The sequence below is a fragment of the Psammomys obesus genome, unplaced genomic scaffold (assembly GCF_907164565.1).
Source record: "Psammomys obesus unplaced genomic scaffold, mPsaObe1.curated_primary_1811, whole genome shotgun sequence".
In the NCBI taxonomy this organism is placed as follows: Eukaryota; Metazoa; Chordata; class Mammalia; order Rodentia; family Muridae; genus Psammomys; species Psammomys obesus.
In genome coordinates this window covers 3,449,550-3,469,055 of record NW_026585587.1, presented here as the reverse complement: position 1 = coordinate 3,469,055, position 19,506 = coordinate 3,449,550, and the positions used below count along the sequence as shown (strand labels likewise).

Genomic DNA, 19,506 nt, shown 5'->3' with positions numbered 1-19,506 from the left:
AAAATTGTGCTGGATTTGTCAGCTGAATAAGCAGCTTTGTATAATGTTTGTAAAACCAGCTCTAATGACACAATAATGGGAGTGTGTGCCCAGCACAAAGATGAAGACATGATTGACACCAGGCATTCATACCCGGCTGGGATGTCGGCAGCAGCATCTGCTCCTCAAAGGCTAGAACTCAGGTGACACGGTCTGGTGCTGGTGCCTTTCAAAATATTAGCACATTTTCTTCCCAGCATCTTTAGTAGAATTTGGGCATGCTGAAGATTTTGTGGTCAACTCAGTTATTACATATTAAGGAAAGGAAAATCTAACTTTGTGTTGTTGTTGCTGTTTTTGAGACAGGGTTTCTCTTTGTAGCCCTGGCTGTCCTAGAACTTGCTCTGTAGGCCAGGCTGGGACCACCACACTAGGGAGCATTTATGGCAAGAGTACTTTGGGAAATTCCTGGAAACATAGGCGATAGAGGGAAAACACGGGGTAGTGACATTCTGTAGATATGCAAAACTGATAAAAGTTACCTGGGTTAAGGTATCCAAAATGTCTCTGTTGGGAGAAAAAGGAAATACATGTTAGCAAATACAATGTGACGCATTAGTCGGAATGCTATATTTTCAATATACATGGTTCTTATTTTTTCATTTATTTTTTTAATTAATTTACTTCTCACTAGTTTATGTCCAGGAAGGGTATAGCATCACATGGATTCTGGATTCTGTGTCTGATGGCCTTTGTAGGACGGTTGCTCCAGGATTCACATTGCTGTTTTTTTGTTTTTTTTTTTTACACAAACACATCTCTTGCCCAAGTAGAATTTAGTTTCACCTTGGGCATAAACACCTTCAATTTAAAGATATGTTCTGTGCTTCCTTTGGTTTCAGAGACCTTACTTCTAGCCAGCAAAAATGGCATTGTACCACAGTCTTCCAGACATACTTGCCTTTTAGAGGTCCTGTTCCCAGCAGGTCCCAAGATGTCACAAAGAGCAGCACACATGTTTCTAAACCTTTGGATAGTCTCTTTATATTTTGTTACATGGATACAAAGAATTCAATGTCAAATGTAAATAAAAAATGAAACAAACTACATATATATATATGTATGTATGTATACTTATTTACCAAAAAAATCTATTACTCATTTGTCATCACAAAAGGCTATGGTGTTGGAATCTTAAATGCATAGTACTGAGGAAAAAAAGCCAGTCTGAAACATTATATGCTGTATAATTCCAACTATATGTCATTCTAGAAAATGAAAAACTATAGGAAGAGGTAATTTTTAAAAAGTGATTTTTAGGGCCCAGGTAGGAGAAAAGAATTTTAGGATGGTGAAAATACTGTGTGTGATGCCAGGATGATGGAGACCCACCATTATGCATTTGTCTATACTCACAGAAAATACAATACGAAGAGTGACTGATACTGCATTAGGAAAGTTGAGAACTCCTGCTCTAGAATTTTTATGGCTTCACCTGTAGTTGCAAACAAATGCCTTGCGGCATCACAGTGAAGAACCAAAGATTCTTGCTTATAAAATATGGATTTAGGAAAATCTTTAGAGAAGGAGGGAGTTCACAAAAAAATAAACATAGGGATTCAGTTTTCTGAAAATGAAAAACTAAAAAGAAATTGTTACAGTCATCTAGTTGGTGTCTTAGTTAGGGGTTCCTAGTGCTGTGACGAAACGGTATGACCAAAAGCAACTTGGGGTGGAAAGGGTTTACTTCGCCCACAGTTCCGTATTCACTCACAGTTTATCACTGATGGAGGTCAGGACAGAAACTCAAATCAAACATGGAAGAAACCTCGAGGCAGGAGCTGGTGCAGAGGCCATGGAGGGGTGCTGCTTACTGGCTCGCTCCCCATGGCTTTCTCAGTCTGCTTTCTTATAGAACACCCAGGACCTCCAGCCCAGGGATGGCATGACCACAGTGGGCTGGGTCCGCCCCCATCACTAATTAAGACATAGCTGGCTCAGGGCTGCCTGGGGGCTCGTCTTGATTGGTCCCAACTCTTGGAGTTCAGTGTGCATAAGTGAGAACGGTAACCCAGTAAGTGACTTTCAGGGTTTCTAGGAAGATATCTGGGCTTGTCTGGCAATCATGAAAACAGCAAGTAGGTGGCTTTGACATTAATTTCCCATTGTTCCTGTGGCTGGGAAGCACACCATCAGGGAGTCGGCCACTTCCTGGCTCGTGGGTTAGAGTGGTTTCTCTGTGAATAGGGTAGGGAGTGTCCGCCATAAGGGCACTAATCCTATTCATAAGGTTTCCACCCTTATGATCTTATCATGTCCCAAAGCCCTACACCAGCTGCTACAATATGAGCTTGGGTAGGGACACAAGCATTCAGATCACTGACATAGATTTTCCTCTCTGGAAGCTTCCAAGTTCTTTTCTTTAGAAGGAGCAGAAAGTAGCCAGTTTGGTGACAGTGGCAGGTTTTTCTTTCCCAACCCCCCTCTACCAGGAGTTTTACTTGCGAATTTGCCCTTGTCAGTTGCTCAGTGGTTTCAGAACCAATGGGGGGAGGGGGGGCTAATGATTGAAAACAAAGACAGAAGCCTGGCATTTCCGCGAGTATCAGCGACGCAAACCGTGCTTCCTCAAGAGACTCGGGGGAGGTTGGTGTTAAGTATCATGAAAAGAAGATAATGAAGCTGGTGGCAACGACCGTGCTTTACGGGCAAGTGTGAGCGTTCTACTTGCTTCTGCCCAGGTCACGTGCCAATCGTTAACGCAGCCAGTGAAAGCGGGTGGTAGCACTGTCACCATGTAAGTCAGAAGAACTTGAAGATATTGTCACGGAAGAGGGAGGAAGGCTTCCTCCAAGAAAATAGATGCAAAGTAGAAATAAAAAGGAAGGGGTACGTGCCATTCATCCACAAAATGCACGCCACCTTCACCATGCTGCTAACGCACGCTCCGACTTGCTGGGCATTTTTGTCTTTATTCATCGAATAACTTCACACACAATTAACCAAGTATTACCAAATCCACTCCTTCCTTTTATAGCTACAGTCATCCACTTTTGTGTTAAGTAGTGGCTGAAGAGTGGTACAAGACAGAGTCTTTGGAGACAGATGGGCCCTGTGGCCCGAAAACTCAGAGTCTCCCAGTGTCTTCCAGCACCTTGCGTTTCGGTTCTAATATTCAACCCACCCAAACGTACACTTCCTGCTCTATTCAATAAAGATAAGATTCTTACGTACCTATGGTCGTTATGAAAACTAAGAGAAAGAATGTGTATAAAAAACGAAGCTGGGGCCTTGTTGGACTCTTTGTGGTCACAACTCTCCAGAAGAAGAGGTAAGAGGATCCTCACAGGATGGAGGCTATCGTGATGTAGGAGCTAAGTTCAGGCTAGCCAGGGCTACACAGAGAGACCTTGTATAAAGACAGACGGACAGACACATCCATGCACTAAGTGCTCAAATTGTAGTGGTTGATATTTTTGTACCTTCTAATTCAACACTGCTTTGGCAATGCATTTGAGAATATCCTGGTTGGTGAAGAAAAGGTTTATATACAAATCGTGATGAGGACAATGCATCTGTGATTGATTTTTTTTTAAAGTGAGAGCTAAATACTCTACAAGCCTTAATTACCTTTTACTCTGTGTGTTACTTACATGACTGTGTAATACCACATGAAGCAAATGTAGGAGTCATGCACAAGCAGGTAGCGTGTATCTTCCTGGTCCTAAAAGAAAATGCAAAAGAAATAAAGATGTTAGATTTGAAAGAGATACAAATGTGGACATATTTGCCGCATAAGCCTAAAACGTCACAGAGGACTGTTAGTTAAGAGTAGAGGAAAATAGATTCTAGGCTGTAATCAATAACTTACATGCAGAAGGTACTCAACGCCCCGGCTTCCCTATGTTTACAGAACACATGGCAGGTCTGGCAACTTGCTGTCCTCACTGTGTCTGTCTTACTTTCTCCCTTGTGGACCCGCAGGTGTATGAGCCAACTGCCTAGGGGGCAGGGTGTAGTCGGCAACGTGCAGGGATGATCTTGGATGTTATAACTATCTCTTTTTGCTAACCCACAGATTCAGCGTTACTCTCATTTATCTGCAGTCACACGTGTTTTCTTGAGTTGAAGAAATGGGGGTGGAATTAAAAACAAAAAACAAAAAACACAAACCAAAACCAAACTTCAATTGGCTTTTGGTTCTGGGTAGGTATTGCCATTGCGATCTGTGACATGAGACCCATTCTTCCAACAGTACCGTTAACACACAGACTCTAGCATACTAATGATGAAGGGGCTGAATAGCAGAGGTTGCAGCATTAGCTGAACCATGTACAAGGCCTTGGGTCCAGTCCCCAGCACCACGAGCGAATGAATGAGCAAATAAAAAAGGGAAACTGAAGTAAAAATAACGTATCATTTCACAATGTGTACTCTGACATGAAAAGCCTGACAGTAATTTTGAAATAGCTCTTACTGATATTTATGACTAAAAGCATTTAAAGCAATTTTGTGTTCGGAAGGCCAAATGGGAATGCAGCAGTGATTATTTTTTTCTAGATTCAATAAAACATAAAAAAACATAAAAAAATCAGCTTACTGGGCTTTTGACATTTGGTTTTATTCTGTGAATTCCAGAAGAAGAACAGTGTAGTTTTGTCCTGGATGATCTAGTGTTGAAATAGAACAAAGAAGAGGAAGTAATTACAAATGCATATAAAGCTGATTAAAAATCCACCCACCACTTTTAAGCTTAAGCAATTCAATTGTATGGTAGAATGTAAAGGCAAAACAAATAAAAAAAAACCCTCTAAAATAGCAGCTGTTTCAGCCACTGTCTTATTGCTGTAAAGAGACACTATGGCCGAGACAACTGTTACACAAGAAAGTTTGCCTACAGGTTCAAAGGTTTAGTCTGTTATCGTCATGGTGGGCGGCAGACAGACACGGAGCAGTAGCTGAGAGCCTTCCATCCTGATCCCCAGGCAGCAGGCAGAGAGAGACACTGGGCCAGGCGTGGGCTTTTGAAACTTGAAATCCTACCCCAAGGGACACACCTCTTCCAGCAAGGCCACGCCTACTCCAATAAGGCCACACCTAAATCCTAAATCCTTCCAAACAGTTCAACTGGGGGAAGAAGCATGCAAATGTATAGCCTATCGGAGAGTGGGGTAAGGGGACTAGGGGTTGGGAGTATTCTCACTCAAACCACCACAGTACATTTTATCTCTCTTTTCAAAGCAATCTAGCCTTTCTTTTTATGTGTGTTTAGTGGAAGGAAATTTACATGAAGTCAGAGCTTTGAAGTCTGAACATCCAGATTATTATGTGAATGAATGTCATTTTTACATGTAGAAACAAATGGATGTGTGTATATACATATATGGCAAAAAAAAAAACTCACACAAAAACAAACAAACAACAACAAAAAGCTTACTTTGTGTCTTCAGCTGTACAAACGTTCGGTATATCCCATGATATAAATGTGCTTCCTTCATACTCTAGCTCAATCTAAGAAATGTGATAAAAGTTCATGTTAGAACAACAACAAAACCGTGTTCATCTCAGTGTTCAGTTGTGGATTCAATTATCTGGCTTGTACTACTTTAAAAAAAAATCCTAAAATTTAGTTCCTTTAATACTGTTCAAAGAAGAATGTCTAAGGAAAATCTGTGACACACCAGCAACTGATACCCTTGAGGCTGAAAAGAGATGGCTCCTCCATCAGAGGACAGGGCTTTAGTTACCAGCACACACATCAGGCTCATAAGTGCCTGTAACTCCATTTCATTGGCTCCTACTTTCTACTTCCTCTTCTGCTCTCCAGTACTGGCGCACGCGCTCGCACACACACACACACACACACACACACACACACACACAGAGAGAGAGAGAGAGAGAGAGAGAGAGAGAGAGAGAGAAAGCTAGGAGTGCAACTCAGTATCTCCGGGTAGAATATATAATACCAGCCAAATAGAATAAGATATATATATATTCCTAAAATTAACCAATAGAAAACATATACATTCTTTTTGCTCTCACATAGGTTGTTTACCAAAATTGACCACACTTATAAAGAAAGTCCTAATCAGCCTCAGTGAATTAATATTATAATACATACTTATCTTAGTTGGGGTCTCTATTGCTGCAATAAAACACCATGATCAAAAGGCAAGTTGGGAAAGCAAGGGTTTATTCAGCTTACTCTTCCACATTGCTGTCGCCAATTGGGAAACTCAAACAGGGCAGGTAACTGGAGTCAGGGGCTGATGCAGAGGCCACAGAGGGGCGCTTCCCATGGCTGGCTCAGCCTGCCTTCTTATTGAACTCAGGACCACCATTCCAGAGATGGCACCACCCACCATGGACTGGGCCCTCCCCCAGGGATCACTAATTGAGAAAATGGCTTACAGCTGGATCTCACGGAGGTATTTCTTCAACTGGGGCTTCTTCCTCTCTGATGAACCCACCTTATGTCAAGTAGACACAAAATCAGCCAGTATAATACTATTCCTTTCAATATCAGCAATATAAAGTTAAAAGTCCTCGAAAGCTTGGCTGAAAACAATTTTAGAGTGTCTGTAATCTTAAAGCAAAAACAAATCCAAGCGGACTTCTGAATGATTCTTTGAATACAATCATAATGTAAATCACATAATATTTGCAAAAAAAAAAAATCAAGTGATAGCATTTGATATTATAAAAAATTACCATATACCATTTAAGTAATGGCTAAAAGGGTATTTATAGCCTTATATGTATATAAGAGAAATATGCTTGATGACAAACTCAGTTATCACTATGAGAATAAAAGAACAGCAGGGAACATCACTCAGAAGAAAGGAAATTTTTTTGAAAAGAGAAAAAAAAGGAATTTGTAGAAAGAAAATAACCATTTATTTATAGGGAAAAAATGATGCTTATAAGTGTCTGTTGTGATAGCTGATCTTAGTTAGCAACTTAACTGCACCTAGAATCAACTAAAACTTAAGCAGCTGGGTACACCTGTCAGGGATTTTCTTGATTGGATCATTTGAGGCAAAAAGATCTGCTCTAAATCTTAACCAGACTTTCTGGTGGCAGCCCACATAAACGAAACAGGAAGAAGGAAGCTTTTGCTTTTTGCCTGTTTGCCCTCACTCTGTCCTGCAAGTTCATCTGTCCCATTCCTGAGACATTCGTTTGCTTGGTGTTAGAAGCTACTTCTTCAGGATTCCAATGTGGACAAGAGACCTGAAGCTCTTTAGGACTTCCCTGGGTCTCCAACGCTGGAGCGTGAGTGCCGAGATGGGCAGGCTCTTGGACTGAACAACTTCCGGGTTTTTGGTCTTCCCACCAGGAGACAGGCATCGTTTCTCGTCTCAGACCATAGCTGGTAAGCCAGTCTAATAAATCTAATGGACCCTTTAGAGAACTCTAATATACTCACGCTATGGTTTGAAAGTGAATGATTCCCCATTGGGCTCATGTGTTTGAACACTTGGGCCCCACCTGGTGGTGCCATTTGAGAAGGCCTCCCTGGGGAACTGGGTCACTGAAAGTGGGCCTTGAGCTGTTTGTTATACTGGGCCTCACTTCCTGTGCACTCTCTACTTCCAGGCTCTAGTGTAGTGAGAATTTTGGTTTCTTTAAGAACACAGAAATATTATGTGAATATTGTTTTGCTGTTGTTGCTTTTAAGTCCCAGGTGTGGGAATACGGGGCTGCTTCAGATTGGCCACAGCAGCTGACTATGATTTGTCTCATGCTCTAGGAGGGGGGGTGTGATTCTGCCAGCTGAAGATAGTTTACGTTTGGAATTCTGGGGAACTCTTTAGAGGGTATAAAAATACCAGAGCCCCAAGAGAAGCATTGGCTGCTGCTCCCCCGCTGCTGAAGTCTTTCTTTCTCTCCTACCTCACGTTGGAGGGTTGGGAAGGGACTGGGATGGAAAAGGGTAGCAGGAAAAAGAACTCAAGGAAGTAGCTGAGAGTCTGGTTATGCTGTAGATGCCAGCAGCCAACCTCTCACTGTCCCATGCCTCCTTTTCTTCCTTAAGCTGCATCTTGCAAGGTATTTTGTCACAGTAATAGCAAGTTACCAGTGCAATCAGGTAGGGACGGTGGTGCACGTTTTTATATCAACTTTCATTCAAAACAGAACAAGACAGAACGTCTGGGAAGAACAAAAAAAAGACCCAAACCCAAAGGGCAACAAGGAACCTCACTGAACGTCAGGGATTAAACTCAAAGAGACAAAGCATCCTGCACCCCCATGCTCTACGCAGGTTGGGATGAGCCACCCCTGAGTCCTCCACCCTTGTGGGAGCAGCATGGAGAATGTACAAATTTCGAAACCAGCCAGCCAGAGACTGCACAGAAATGCTGGGAAGAGAAATGCAATCGGGGAGGAAGAGGAACGAACACAGGCCGAGGAAGGAGGGTCCACGGCTGGAGGCCCGGCGTGGAAGGGACTCTGATTTCCGAATACTTTCTAAAACTAACGCAGCCAGGAGAGTTGTGTTTAACTAGTCTTCCAAAGTTCATGATAGGAAAAGATAATTTCATGGTTTTGTTTTGTTCTGTTGTTTAGAACCGGCCTATCAAGGTGGCTCACACGGTAAAGGGTGCCTGTCCATAAGCGTGACATCACTTGTCTGACCCCACAACCCACATAAAGTAGTTCCCTGACTTTCACAGGAGTGCTATGGCATGCGATTCCCGACTGTCCCGCCCCCATATTATAATAACAAATACCCCCATAGACTGGAAATTTGCATACTTGGTGCCTGGTTGGTAGCTGTCTGGGGAGGCTTAGGAGGTGTGGCCTTGCTGGAGTTCTCTGGAGTCTCTGGGGAACAAGCTTTGCGGTTTCAAAAGACTGTCATTTTGAGCTCCCTCTCTTTCCTGTGTGTGGTTCAAGATGTGAGCTCTCAGTTACTCCAGCTACCATGCCCAGTGCTTGCTGTCATGAGTCCCCACCATGATGGTGGTGGACTTCTATTCTTCTGAAACCATAGACCCCAACAAACTCTTCCTTCTGCAAGTTGCCTTGGTCATGGTGTTCTACCACAGCAACAGAAAAGGGACTACCACAGACATCTAGGCTGGTTCCATTTACCTGCTATTGTGACCATACCAGCAGTAAACAGCAAGCGTCTCTGTGGTGGGATAGGTCATCAAGAAGGCAGAAAGCTCAAATGGAAACGGGCAGTAGGTAAAGCAGAGCTCAAAAACTACTGCTCAGCAGAGAACTGAAAACAATGGTAATGATGCTCATATTTCATTTCATTTCTTTTTTATTTTTTGGGGGGAGGGGTTGTTGTTTTGTTTTTTGAGAGAGGGTTGTTTTTTTTTTTTTGTGTAGCCCCAGGTGTCCTGGAACTCACTCTTGTAGACCAGGCTGGCCTTGAAATCTCAGAGATTCGCCTGCCTCTGCCTCCTGAGTGCTGGGATGAAAGGCATGTGTCACTCGCAGCAAATTCATTTTTTTTATAGTAATAGATTTGGTAAAAAAAAAAAATGTCTAATAATACTCACTTTTTGGCAAAGATCTAGACTAAGTGAGAGTATAAGTTTTAATTGCCATTTTTTTGTAAACTGTCTTGTATAGTGTCTGTATCCATTGACTCCACTCTTGGCCACACACACACACACACACACACACACACAGAGAGAGAGAGACAGAGACAGAGACAACAAAACCTTCACAAACAAACAAAAAACCTGCAGAGATCCATAGAGAATTAGAGAAGAAGTTGTCTGTGGTAGTAGGAAGCCATATGTCCATCACAAGGAGGATACAGAAATACATTTGAATGAATACATTCTCATTGTAAGTGGGCCGCATTGAGAGACGAGCTACGGGGCTAGAGAGAAGGCTCAGCCATTAACTGCCCTTGCTGCTCTTGCAGAGGACCCAGGTTCGGTTCCCAACAAATTCATGACAGCTCAAAACTAACTGCCTGTGACTCCATCGTCCAGGATTTCAGAGTTCTCTTTGGCCACGAAGGCCACTGAACACGGTGGCACACACACACACACATACGCAGGCTAAGTGCTAATACACAAAATTCTTTTTTAAAAAGAGTGAATTTAAACTAGATAGGGTGTTAAATATTTTATTTATTTATTTTCAAGACAGGGGTTCTCTCTGTAGCCTTGGCTGTCCTAGACTCCCTTTGTAGACCAGCCTGGCTTCAACCTCACAGCCATCCGCATGCCTCTGCCTCCCTGAGTGTTGGGATTATGGACATGAGCCACCACACCAGGCTGCTGTTAAATATTTTTCAAAGTAGTACAGAGGCTGAGGCTTATACCTGGGAGGACCCTACGCTTATAGTTCTGGTTCACATCTGCTGTAAATTTACAGCCACTGAAGAGCAGTTACTGTTTTCTTTCTCAATATTTAGCCAATATATTATATAGAACACATTTATATATCATAACACCTTTTGGTGACTATTAAATCACAAGAACAGATAAATTAGCACTGCGTTTTTCTCCCCTATCTTGTAGGGAGCAGACGAAGCCCTGAGTGCATGAAGTCCTGTGTGTGTATTGTGGACATGGGCACAGCCATGACAAGGACCAGAGCTTCTGAAGAGCAGAAACTTGTCAAAAGCCTTTCCCCACATGGGTGAAGCCCAAAGCTGGCAAAGCCTTCTTCCTCTGGACCAAGTGTGTGCTCCCAGACAATCACTTCAGTGTGTGCAAAGCCTAGCAACTGCAGCTTCCACCTTTCGTGTTCACAGCCAGGGGCTGGTCACCTTCAGACACCCGCCCAGAATGAGCGACCCCTTCTTCACCTGTGCTGAGCCTTACACAGCGCAGGCCCCAGGTTGCTGCATTAGTAGGTGAAGCTCCGTTACAGTGCACAGCCCACCCGATCCCCAGCTTCACCGTATGTGTCTGTCCTTCCTTCATTACCTCCCCACCTGGCATCAGCCTTCCAGATCCATGTGAGCTGTGATACTACAGACATACTGAAGGGCGCGTCTCAGAGAGGGTACCAACAGCAGGGTGACGATGAGAAGAAAAGGGAGATACAGACAGGGGATGACTAACTCTTTGAAGGTTCAAAAATGAAAAATACTCATTTTTTTTTAATTCAATACTTACAGCAGTCCTGGTGCTGAAAATGGAATAGTCTGTGCCATTGATGTAATACCTGTGAAGGAAAAGGCAGGGTGTGAATATTAACAGTAATTTCTCCTCTACCTATGAGAGATCCTACACATGGTCAGGACATACTCAGGCTTCCAAGAGCTCTACCCTCCCTGGAAAAGGAACCTAGAACTAAAAGTAAGGTAATGACCACTACCCACCAGTCTGGCTTCTTAGGGCTCGTTCAGGTCAGGAGGCATTACAATATCACGAGAAGTTAAGTCCTCCTCCTTATTCTGGAAGTCACTGTGTAGCCCAGGATAGCCTCAAATTCATAGGGAACCAACTGCCTCACTCCCCTGAGGGCTGGGCTTTCAGGAGCCCGCTGCCATAGCTGGCTGGAAGTAAATACTCATCACATGTGTTTTATAGAACAGATACCACTGAACATATTAGGTTTGACTGCTTCACTTAGTAAACTCAGGGAAAATTTAGAAAACCAAAGACTGGAGTTTCAAAAACCAGTAGTTTCCATCTTAGAATACTAGAAATGAAACTTCTAAGTCCTTGGATCATGATCATGTTTGTACTCTTCATTATCCAGGGTCCCTTAAATTCAACATAAGTCACCTGTCTAAGGGGGCATTTAACGTGAGCCTCTGTGTACATGTGATTAATTAAACCTTGTCAAGTAATCACAAAGTACAAGGCCAAACAAAATTCATTCTTATGATATATTCAACCCAAAACGTGATCACTGTAAAATAATGATTTTGCTAATTCCTTGAAATCTGATGGGTGCTCTACATTTAAAATCCATCTCAGTTTGAAATCACATGTAGTTAGAGATGCTCAGAAAACATCTTAAAATTCCTCTGCCTTCCTTTCACTTTGATAAATTTTCCATGTCTACCCTGCATATTTAATTGCCATTGGAATGGTTCACACCTAAAATTTTAAGTCAGAAACCTTTTTCCTGTGTGTAAGGGGAAGTTGCTATGATGCCATTATGCAATTCTTTTGTCAAAATTACACAAGCCTTAATAGTGCTCTGAATTCTTATTTCAACTGATATTTACCATCAGTAGAAACTTGCACCTTTTATATGGACATACACAGCTCAAAAAAGAAAATGCATGCTTTTATGTAGCACTGTAAATTAAAATGAAGTAGATTTTCACTGCAGGATTTTTTTTTTTAACCCCCCAGCAAATGTGAACCATCTCTCACTTCTTATGGATTTAATATAAGATACTTTTCATTATATTGAGAAGAGTCAGGAGAGAGGAAAAAAAAAACAAGTGGTAGTTTTGGCATTTTAACTGACAGAGTTAAAGTACACAACTGAGTTTGTGAATGCTCCGGAGGCTAAACGATGAGGCTCCCTTTCCTGGCAGTTGGTTGGTTGCCTGCTCCTTCCTCAGTTTCACCTCACCCCAGGGCTGACATGAGGGAATGCGAGCGAGGGATACTGTAAAAGTTCCAGGTAACTTACTAACCCAGACCACTATGATAATAACCCTAATGCCCTCTCCTCCTTGCTCCTTCTTCCTGTCAACTGTTTAATGTGTCAGTGTTGGAAATAGATCTGAGAGGACTTGTGGGTGGGGGGGTACACAGATGGATTATGGCCCTGGCTTTGACTTCTGGCCTTGGCCCCAGCTAAAAAAACTAAAGAGCTTTAATTGTCCCTAACACTTAACATTCCTTCATCTCTTAATAGATAACTCCCTTCCTGGTTTCATTTCTCCCCACCCCCCTTTTTTCTACAATATATGGATTATGCCATTTGGGGGAACTATTTTCTCTCAAGCTCTGTACCTATTTATGTATAAATTGACAAAATATTGAGAAAGCATTTTGGGGATTCAAAGTCATTCCACTCATTACAGGCTTGACTCCACACACCTGCTGGACAATTAATTCACCCCTTAGTTGGCCTCAGGGCAAGCACCGACAGACTTCCGAGGAGAAACACCATGTGGACACAGTTTGTGGCTATGATGCCTCTCTAAGAAGTTACGTCAAAGCCAGGCATGGTGGCACATGCTGTTAATCCCAACCATCTGGGGGCAGGGTCGGGCAGATCTCTGTGAGTTTGAGGCCAGCCTGGTCTACACAGTGAGTTGTAGGGTAGCCAAGGCTCTCTAGAGACCCTGTTTCAAAAAAAAAAAATTATGGGGGAAGTAATATCGTAATATATTTGGAATTTTAAAACAAACTGCTGGAGCTGGACATGCTAACATACGCCTGTGAAGCGGAGGCTGGAGGGTCAGGAGTTCAAGCCCAGTCTGGGCTGAAGAGTGAGACCTTGCCTCAGAAATCAGAACAATGCCCCCCACCCCACCAACTCACTGACAAACAATTCAAGGGTTATAGAGAATAACATGAGTTAAAAGTACCTTGAAATAAATGATGAAATGATTTCACATCACTTCTTATAAGCTGTGACTGAATGGTACTATGAGAGAAATAAATACGCTATAGAATCCTATGAGAAAAGACAAGGACGTCAAACTATCAGTAAATGTCTCAGGCCCTTAGAGCTGAGTGTGGTGGTGTACACCTCTAGTTAGTGCTCAGGAGACTGGGGCAAGGAGGATCAGCCTGTGCTCTTCAGTGAAACCCAGTTTCAAGAACAGAGAAAACGGGAGAGAATGTGACTGAGCTGGAGAGAATGAATGCCAGAATAAGCCCACCAACACAGAAGGGATTTTTAAAACTACAAACAAACAAAAAAAAATCTATAAAATAAAAAAGAGGTATGAAAATGATTGGGGCAAGAAAGCTTATGATAAGGCTGATCGAGATTTTGAAAAGAAAACAAATGATACTAACCAAAAGGTGTCATAATTAGGGATAAAGCAGACATTAGAGAGAGTCACTGGGCCAGTGAATGGCTGTCTTAATTATTGCCATGAAGAGACACCATGGCCATGGCAACTCTTGTAATGAAAAATGTTTAATTGGGGCTGGCTTACAGTTCAGAAGTTTAGTCCATTTTCATCATGGAGGAAAGCATTACAGTACACATTCAGACATGGTGCTGGAGAGGTAGCTGAATGTTCTACATCTAGATCTACAGGCAGCAGGAAGACAAAGAGCCACTGGACCTGGCTTGGGCTTTTTAAAGTGTCAAAGCCCACCCCCAGTGACATACTTCCTCCAAACATGCTACACCTACTCCAGCAAAGCCATACCTTCTAATAGTGCCAATCCCCGTGAGTGCATGGGGGCCATTTTCTTTTCAAACCACCACAGTAGCTAGGCAGGTGAAAATGCTTGCTGTGCAATCCTGAAAAACCCAAGTTTGATCTGTGGAATCCATGTGAAAAGTCAGGTGCAGGAGCTCTAGTCTTATGTGAGCCCACAGTCTTATGTAAGGGAGGAGGGAGAGATGGAATCAGCCAGAAAGCCCTAGTACACAACACAGAGATGCAAATAACAAGATCCTGCCTCAAACAGCAATACAAAGTAGAAGGAAAGAACTGATTGGTGGCATGTGTCTATAATCTCAGCATTTAGGGGGTTAGGCAGGAAGACCATCATGATGGAGGCCAGCCTGAACTACATCATAAGTTTGAGGCCAGCATGCACTATAGAGTAAGATCATATATGTGTGTGTGTGTGTGTGTGTGTGTGTGTACAAATGTGTATATATGTGTGTGTATATATATATATATATATATATATATATGTACATACATATTCTCAATTATATAATAGATTTCAAAAACTACATCTTACCAAAACTGACTCAAGAAGAAACAAAAAGCCTAAATACTACCAGAAGATATAAAGTAGTTGTTCAAAATCTCATCTGAAACACTGGGGTGAGAGGTATGAAAGTGTTATTAAAGCTTTCAAATTATCCCAATCTTAGGCAAACACTTTCAAAGAACTGGAAAATCATAAGTTTAGTGTTGCACTAAAAACAAAGGCAAAGTACACTGAGCATGTTGGTGCTTGTCTTTCATCCCAGCCCTTGAGAGACAGACACAGGCATATTTCTGTGAGTGTGAGGCCATATCCTGGTACACATAGCAAGTTCTAGAACAGCCAGGGCTACATAGTGAGACCTTGTCAAAAGAAAGAAGAAGGAGGAGGAGGAAGAGGAAAAGGAGGAGGTAAGAAAGAAAAGTAAGAGGAGGTGGGAGAGATGGCTCAGTGGCTAAAGGAATATATTGCTTTTGCAGAGAACGAGTTCATTTCCCAGTACTCGTAGGGGGCATGTAAAAACTGCCTAGGTGATGGTGGCACATCCCTTTAATTCCAGCACTCAGGAAGCAGAGGCAGGCAGATCTCTGTGAGTTCCAGGCCAGCCTGGTCTATAGAGTGAGTTCCAGGACAGCCAGGGCTACAAGGAGAAACTGTCTGGAAAAAAAAAAAACAACAACCAACTAAACAAACACGAAACAAAACAAAACCTGCCTCTAATTCCAGCTCCAGGGGATCTGACACCTCTAACCTTTGTGGGCCCTATGCTCACATACACACATGTCCCTACAAATATGCAACAAAAACATAATAATAAAAATAAATGTCTCTTTTAAAAACCAAGCCAAACAGAACAAAACCCAAAGACCAACTATATAGATACAAATATTCTAAAGTAAACATTTGCAGATTGAATTCAACGAGGCAGGGATACGGAAAAACCATGACAAGCTGGATTTATGCCAAGTAAGTAACTTCATTTATTTAGGGATGCCTAAAGAGGAAACACACCACAAATATTAAAGAGAGTAATGAAGTGGAATTTTCTGCTTTCTCTGAGGACACAGATGTATCATGTGGTCTTTTCCTAGAAGCCGTCTTGTGAGAGGGCATGTGATGTTTTGCTGCGAGCTGTCTCATGTGAGGGGCAGCTAAAAAAATTCCGGGGGTGGACTCTGAGGCAGGAAGACATATAGAAGCCCACCAACAGTGAGAGAATGAATATTTGGATTGACATCACTGGTCTTTGTTCTTTGACATTTGACTTTGCAAAGAGAAACGTTCCATGAGTTTTGTGGCTTTCACTGACTCATTCTGATTCAGTGAAGTCTTACTGTTTCTGCTGAGTCCTGCTGATTTGTGTTGCTGTTTGGTGTTAGCATTTGGACTAGACTGCTGGTATCTGGACAATGAAGAGTGGACTCGCCCCTAGGAACTACTTCTAAAAAGCTCAACAACCCCCTTTTCCTAATAACCTTCTTTTCCCCCTACATCTGGTCAATGGGTGGAAGGGAGGTAGAAGCGTTTAAAAACCCTAAAGAAAGTAGGTTTGTTGAAAAAAATCTAAGTCTACAGGATAAACTCATATAACTGCTTCAAGACATGGGAGAAAATGACAAACTTTCATGTGAGTTTATAATTTAAGTGTCTTTAATGCATGTTGTTGATTATTAATATTTATTATTGATTTATCTTTTAGTTAAACAGCAGTTATTCCTAAACCAGCTGTATACCCAAACCATCACACAGAGACTAGGATTTAATTAACCTAGAGCTCAATGCTGGGCAATAGTTACTCCATCCTAAATCTCCAAGCCCACATAGTTTCCTCCCATTCAGATTTCTCACATTATACTTGCTTTTAGTCATATTCATGGTTCCAAGTCCTCTCTTGCTGATCTCTCCTCTCCAACCCTCCCACTCGCTTCTTTCTCCTCCCTTCCAGACCAGTATGTCCCATATGTCCCACCCTATTCTCTCCATTGCTCAGCATTGGCTGGTTGTTTTATTGACAATACAGAGAAGAAATGGTGACATGTTTACACAAACTTGAGACAGGTGATGCTTAGAATAAACATCACAATGCAATGTCCGGATTGAGACCAGATAGTGGGGTAGAGAAATCAGCATTTGAATCAACAAGAGTAAATTGTATACATTCCACAAGAACATTATACCAACAAATGCAAGAGGCCGTCTACCTAGTGATAGCACATCTATCTTATCCTCAGTGCAGACAGCTGCTCAAGGGGAAAACAGGAAAGACAAATGCTACTTAGAGCAACTAGAACATTCAATTAAAAAAAAAAAGATAAAATCATAGGATTGAGAAGAAGGCTGGGAGCAGAGCTCAGCTGCAGAGAATATGCTTAGCATGTGGTCCTGGGTTCAATCCTGAATGTAAAATAGAGGTGTTTGTGGTGTTTCAAATCCTCAACTTGACCAAATCTAGACTCACCTAGAAGACAAACTTCTGTGTGTGTGGTTCTAGACTAGGTTAATTCAGGTAGTAAGCCCTACTTCAAATATAAGTGTCGAAGCATGAAGATCAGCGCAGCAATGTGGATCCAAAGAGTGATGTCTCACTCTGCAGTTGGCCTCTCCATACGTCCGCTCCTCAAAGTCCACCCATGGATGTTTGCAGCTGGCCAAAGTCATGCCCCTTGTACATGAGGGATCACAGCAAAACATCGTGTGCCCTCTCACAAACCAACCTGGGCAAAGCATCACATGCCAGCAAAACATCACCTGACAAAACTCAGTCTTCAAAGAAACCAAAAATTTCCACTTCACTTCCTCCCATGACGGACTGAACCCTCATACTGTGAGAAAATAAACTCTTATTCCTTTAAGTTGCTCTTGTCAGGCTTTATGTCCCAGCAGCAAGAAGAGTAATGAATACAGAGGACAGGAGAAAACACAGAATCCATTTCTGCAGAGAATATAAATGGATACAGGGTGCTCGTTTAATAGGAAATTTTAACATTCCTAAAAGACGTCATTTTGAATCACTGCAATTCCAATAAAAAAAAAAATCCCAAAAGAATGTATATGTAATACTTAATAACCTATTTTCAAATTTGTGTGAGTGTGTACAGGTCCTAGGGTGACTAAGACTTCTGGCATAGAACGGAGGACCTTCCTGGAGCACTCTTGGCGTATGACGTCACAGCGCGAGGATATAGGACTGGTGTGGCACCGGGCACACTTGCCAGTGGAGCAGAACAGGACATTAAGCCCAGAAACAGACCCGAGTCCACACAGAAGATCTGTATGAGACAGACATTCTACAGCCAACTAACTGAGAAAAATAGGAACTATTTACTAAGTAGTGCTGGTTTAAAAATGTGTCTAGGGACTGGAGAGATGGCTCAGGGGTCAAGGGCTCTTCTGACTGCTCTTCTAGAGGAAAGGGATGCGGTTCTCAGCACCCACGTGGTGGCTCACACGTGTCTGTAACTCCAGTTCAAAGGATATCCAGCACACACTTTTGGGTTACTGAGCACATATGGTACATAGACATACGTTCAAGCAGAACACCCATGTAAAAATATATAAAACTCAAAAAAGTTTTCAAAAGAAATCTAGATTACATGAAGGAAACGACAACAACAACCCTGAATCCCTAGTATTACTTAGGGAATACCCATCTCCACTGGTATTAAGAACTCATCAAAAGACAAAATTATAGCAACTGGGACATCTTGATCAGTTTTATTCGCAAGGCCAGAATTAGGCAACGCTCATTCCATAAATTAGCACAGATGTTCTGATGAGCTGAGTAGCGCGGGTTGCCGTCACAGGCGTGCGGGAGGGGAGGACTGAGAATAAAATGTGGATTGGTTATTTGAAAGCTCTGAATCAGGAAAAGGGATACAGATGGAATACGGCAGACCAGTCAACACCACGTTTCTTCCGGGTACTTTTTCTAAGGTCAAAAGCAGAGGGAAGGCCCTTATGGTACTGACTGAAATTGGAATTTGATTGCTTCTCCCTCTCTTTCTCTCATTCTTCCCCTCTTCCCCAATTCTTTAGCTCAGTAACTGCTAGGGTTTGTCATTCTGTTTGGCCCAGTGCTGGAGGCTACTCCAAAACAAAAGCTTTCTATGAATTTTATTTAACAAAAATAATAAAAATAAAGTGTTAGTGGAAGAAAGAATTTGGGCAGGAAGAATTTTTTTCATATAACACACCTGCCAAAATAGCTAGCAATAAAACAGTTTAAAATTCATTTTGGAAAATTAATAATTTATCTTTTTTTTCCAATGCCTTTTGAACCTAGGGCCTCATGCATGTTTAGCATTAAGCTATACCGCTAGACCAAAAGTTTTATCCTTTAAAAGAATATTAGGAGCTGGGCTCCATGGAACACGCCTGTAATCCCAGCACTCAGGGAGGCAGAGGCAGAGGCAGGTGGATCTCTGTGAGTTCAAGGCCAGCCTGGTCTACAAAGTGAGTCCAGGACAGCCAAGGCTACACAGAGAAGCCCTGTCTCAAAAACCAAACCAAACCAGAACAAAAAAGAATGCCAGGGCTGGGTAAATAGCTCGGCTAGTAAAGTACTCACCTTGTAAGCCAGAGTATCTGAGTTTAATTTCAGCAATCAAAATCCAGGCATGCTGGCACATGCTGGCACATATAAACACACTAGCGGTTACACATTAGAGGTCACTGGATAGCCAGCCTAACCAACTGGGTGAGTCCCAGGCCAGTGAGAAAACCTGTC

At 42.3% G+C, this 19,506-nt stretch overlaps 1 protein-coding gene across 1 annotated transcript in view; it reads right to left on the bottom strand.

Annotated features, from left to right (window-relative positions):
- Catspere (catsper channel auxiliary subunit epsilon) overlaps positions 1 to 19,506 on the bottom strand; it is an 83,754-nt gene that overhangs the window by 62,598 nt on the left and 1,650 nt on the right. Inside the window, exons 2-6 of the mRNA XM_055609923.1 lie at positions 11,079 to 11,127; positions 5,417 to 5,490; positions 4,580 to 4,649; positions 3,633 to 3,697; positions 522 to 546 (exon numbers count right to left, since the gene is read on the bottom strand). Coding sequence (XP_055465898.1) covers positions 522 to 546; positions 3,633 to 3,697; positions 4,580 to 4,649; positions 5,417 to 5,490; positions 11,079 to 11,127 — 283 coding nt within the window. The remainder of the gene's footprint in view (positions 1 to 521; positions 547 to 3,632; positions 3,698 to 4,579; positions 4,650 to 5,416; positions 5,491 to 11,078; positions 11,128 to 19,506) is intronic.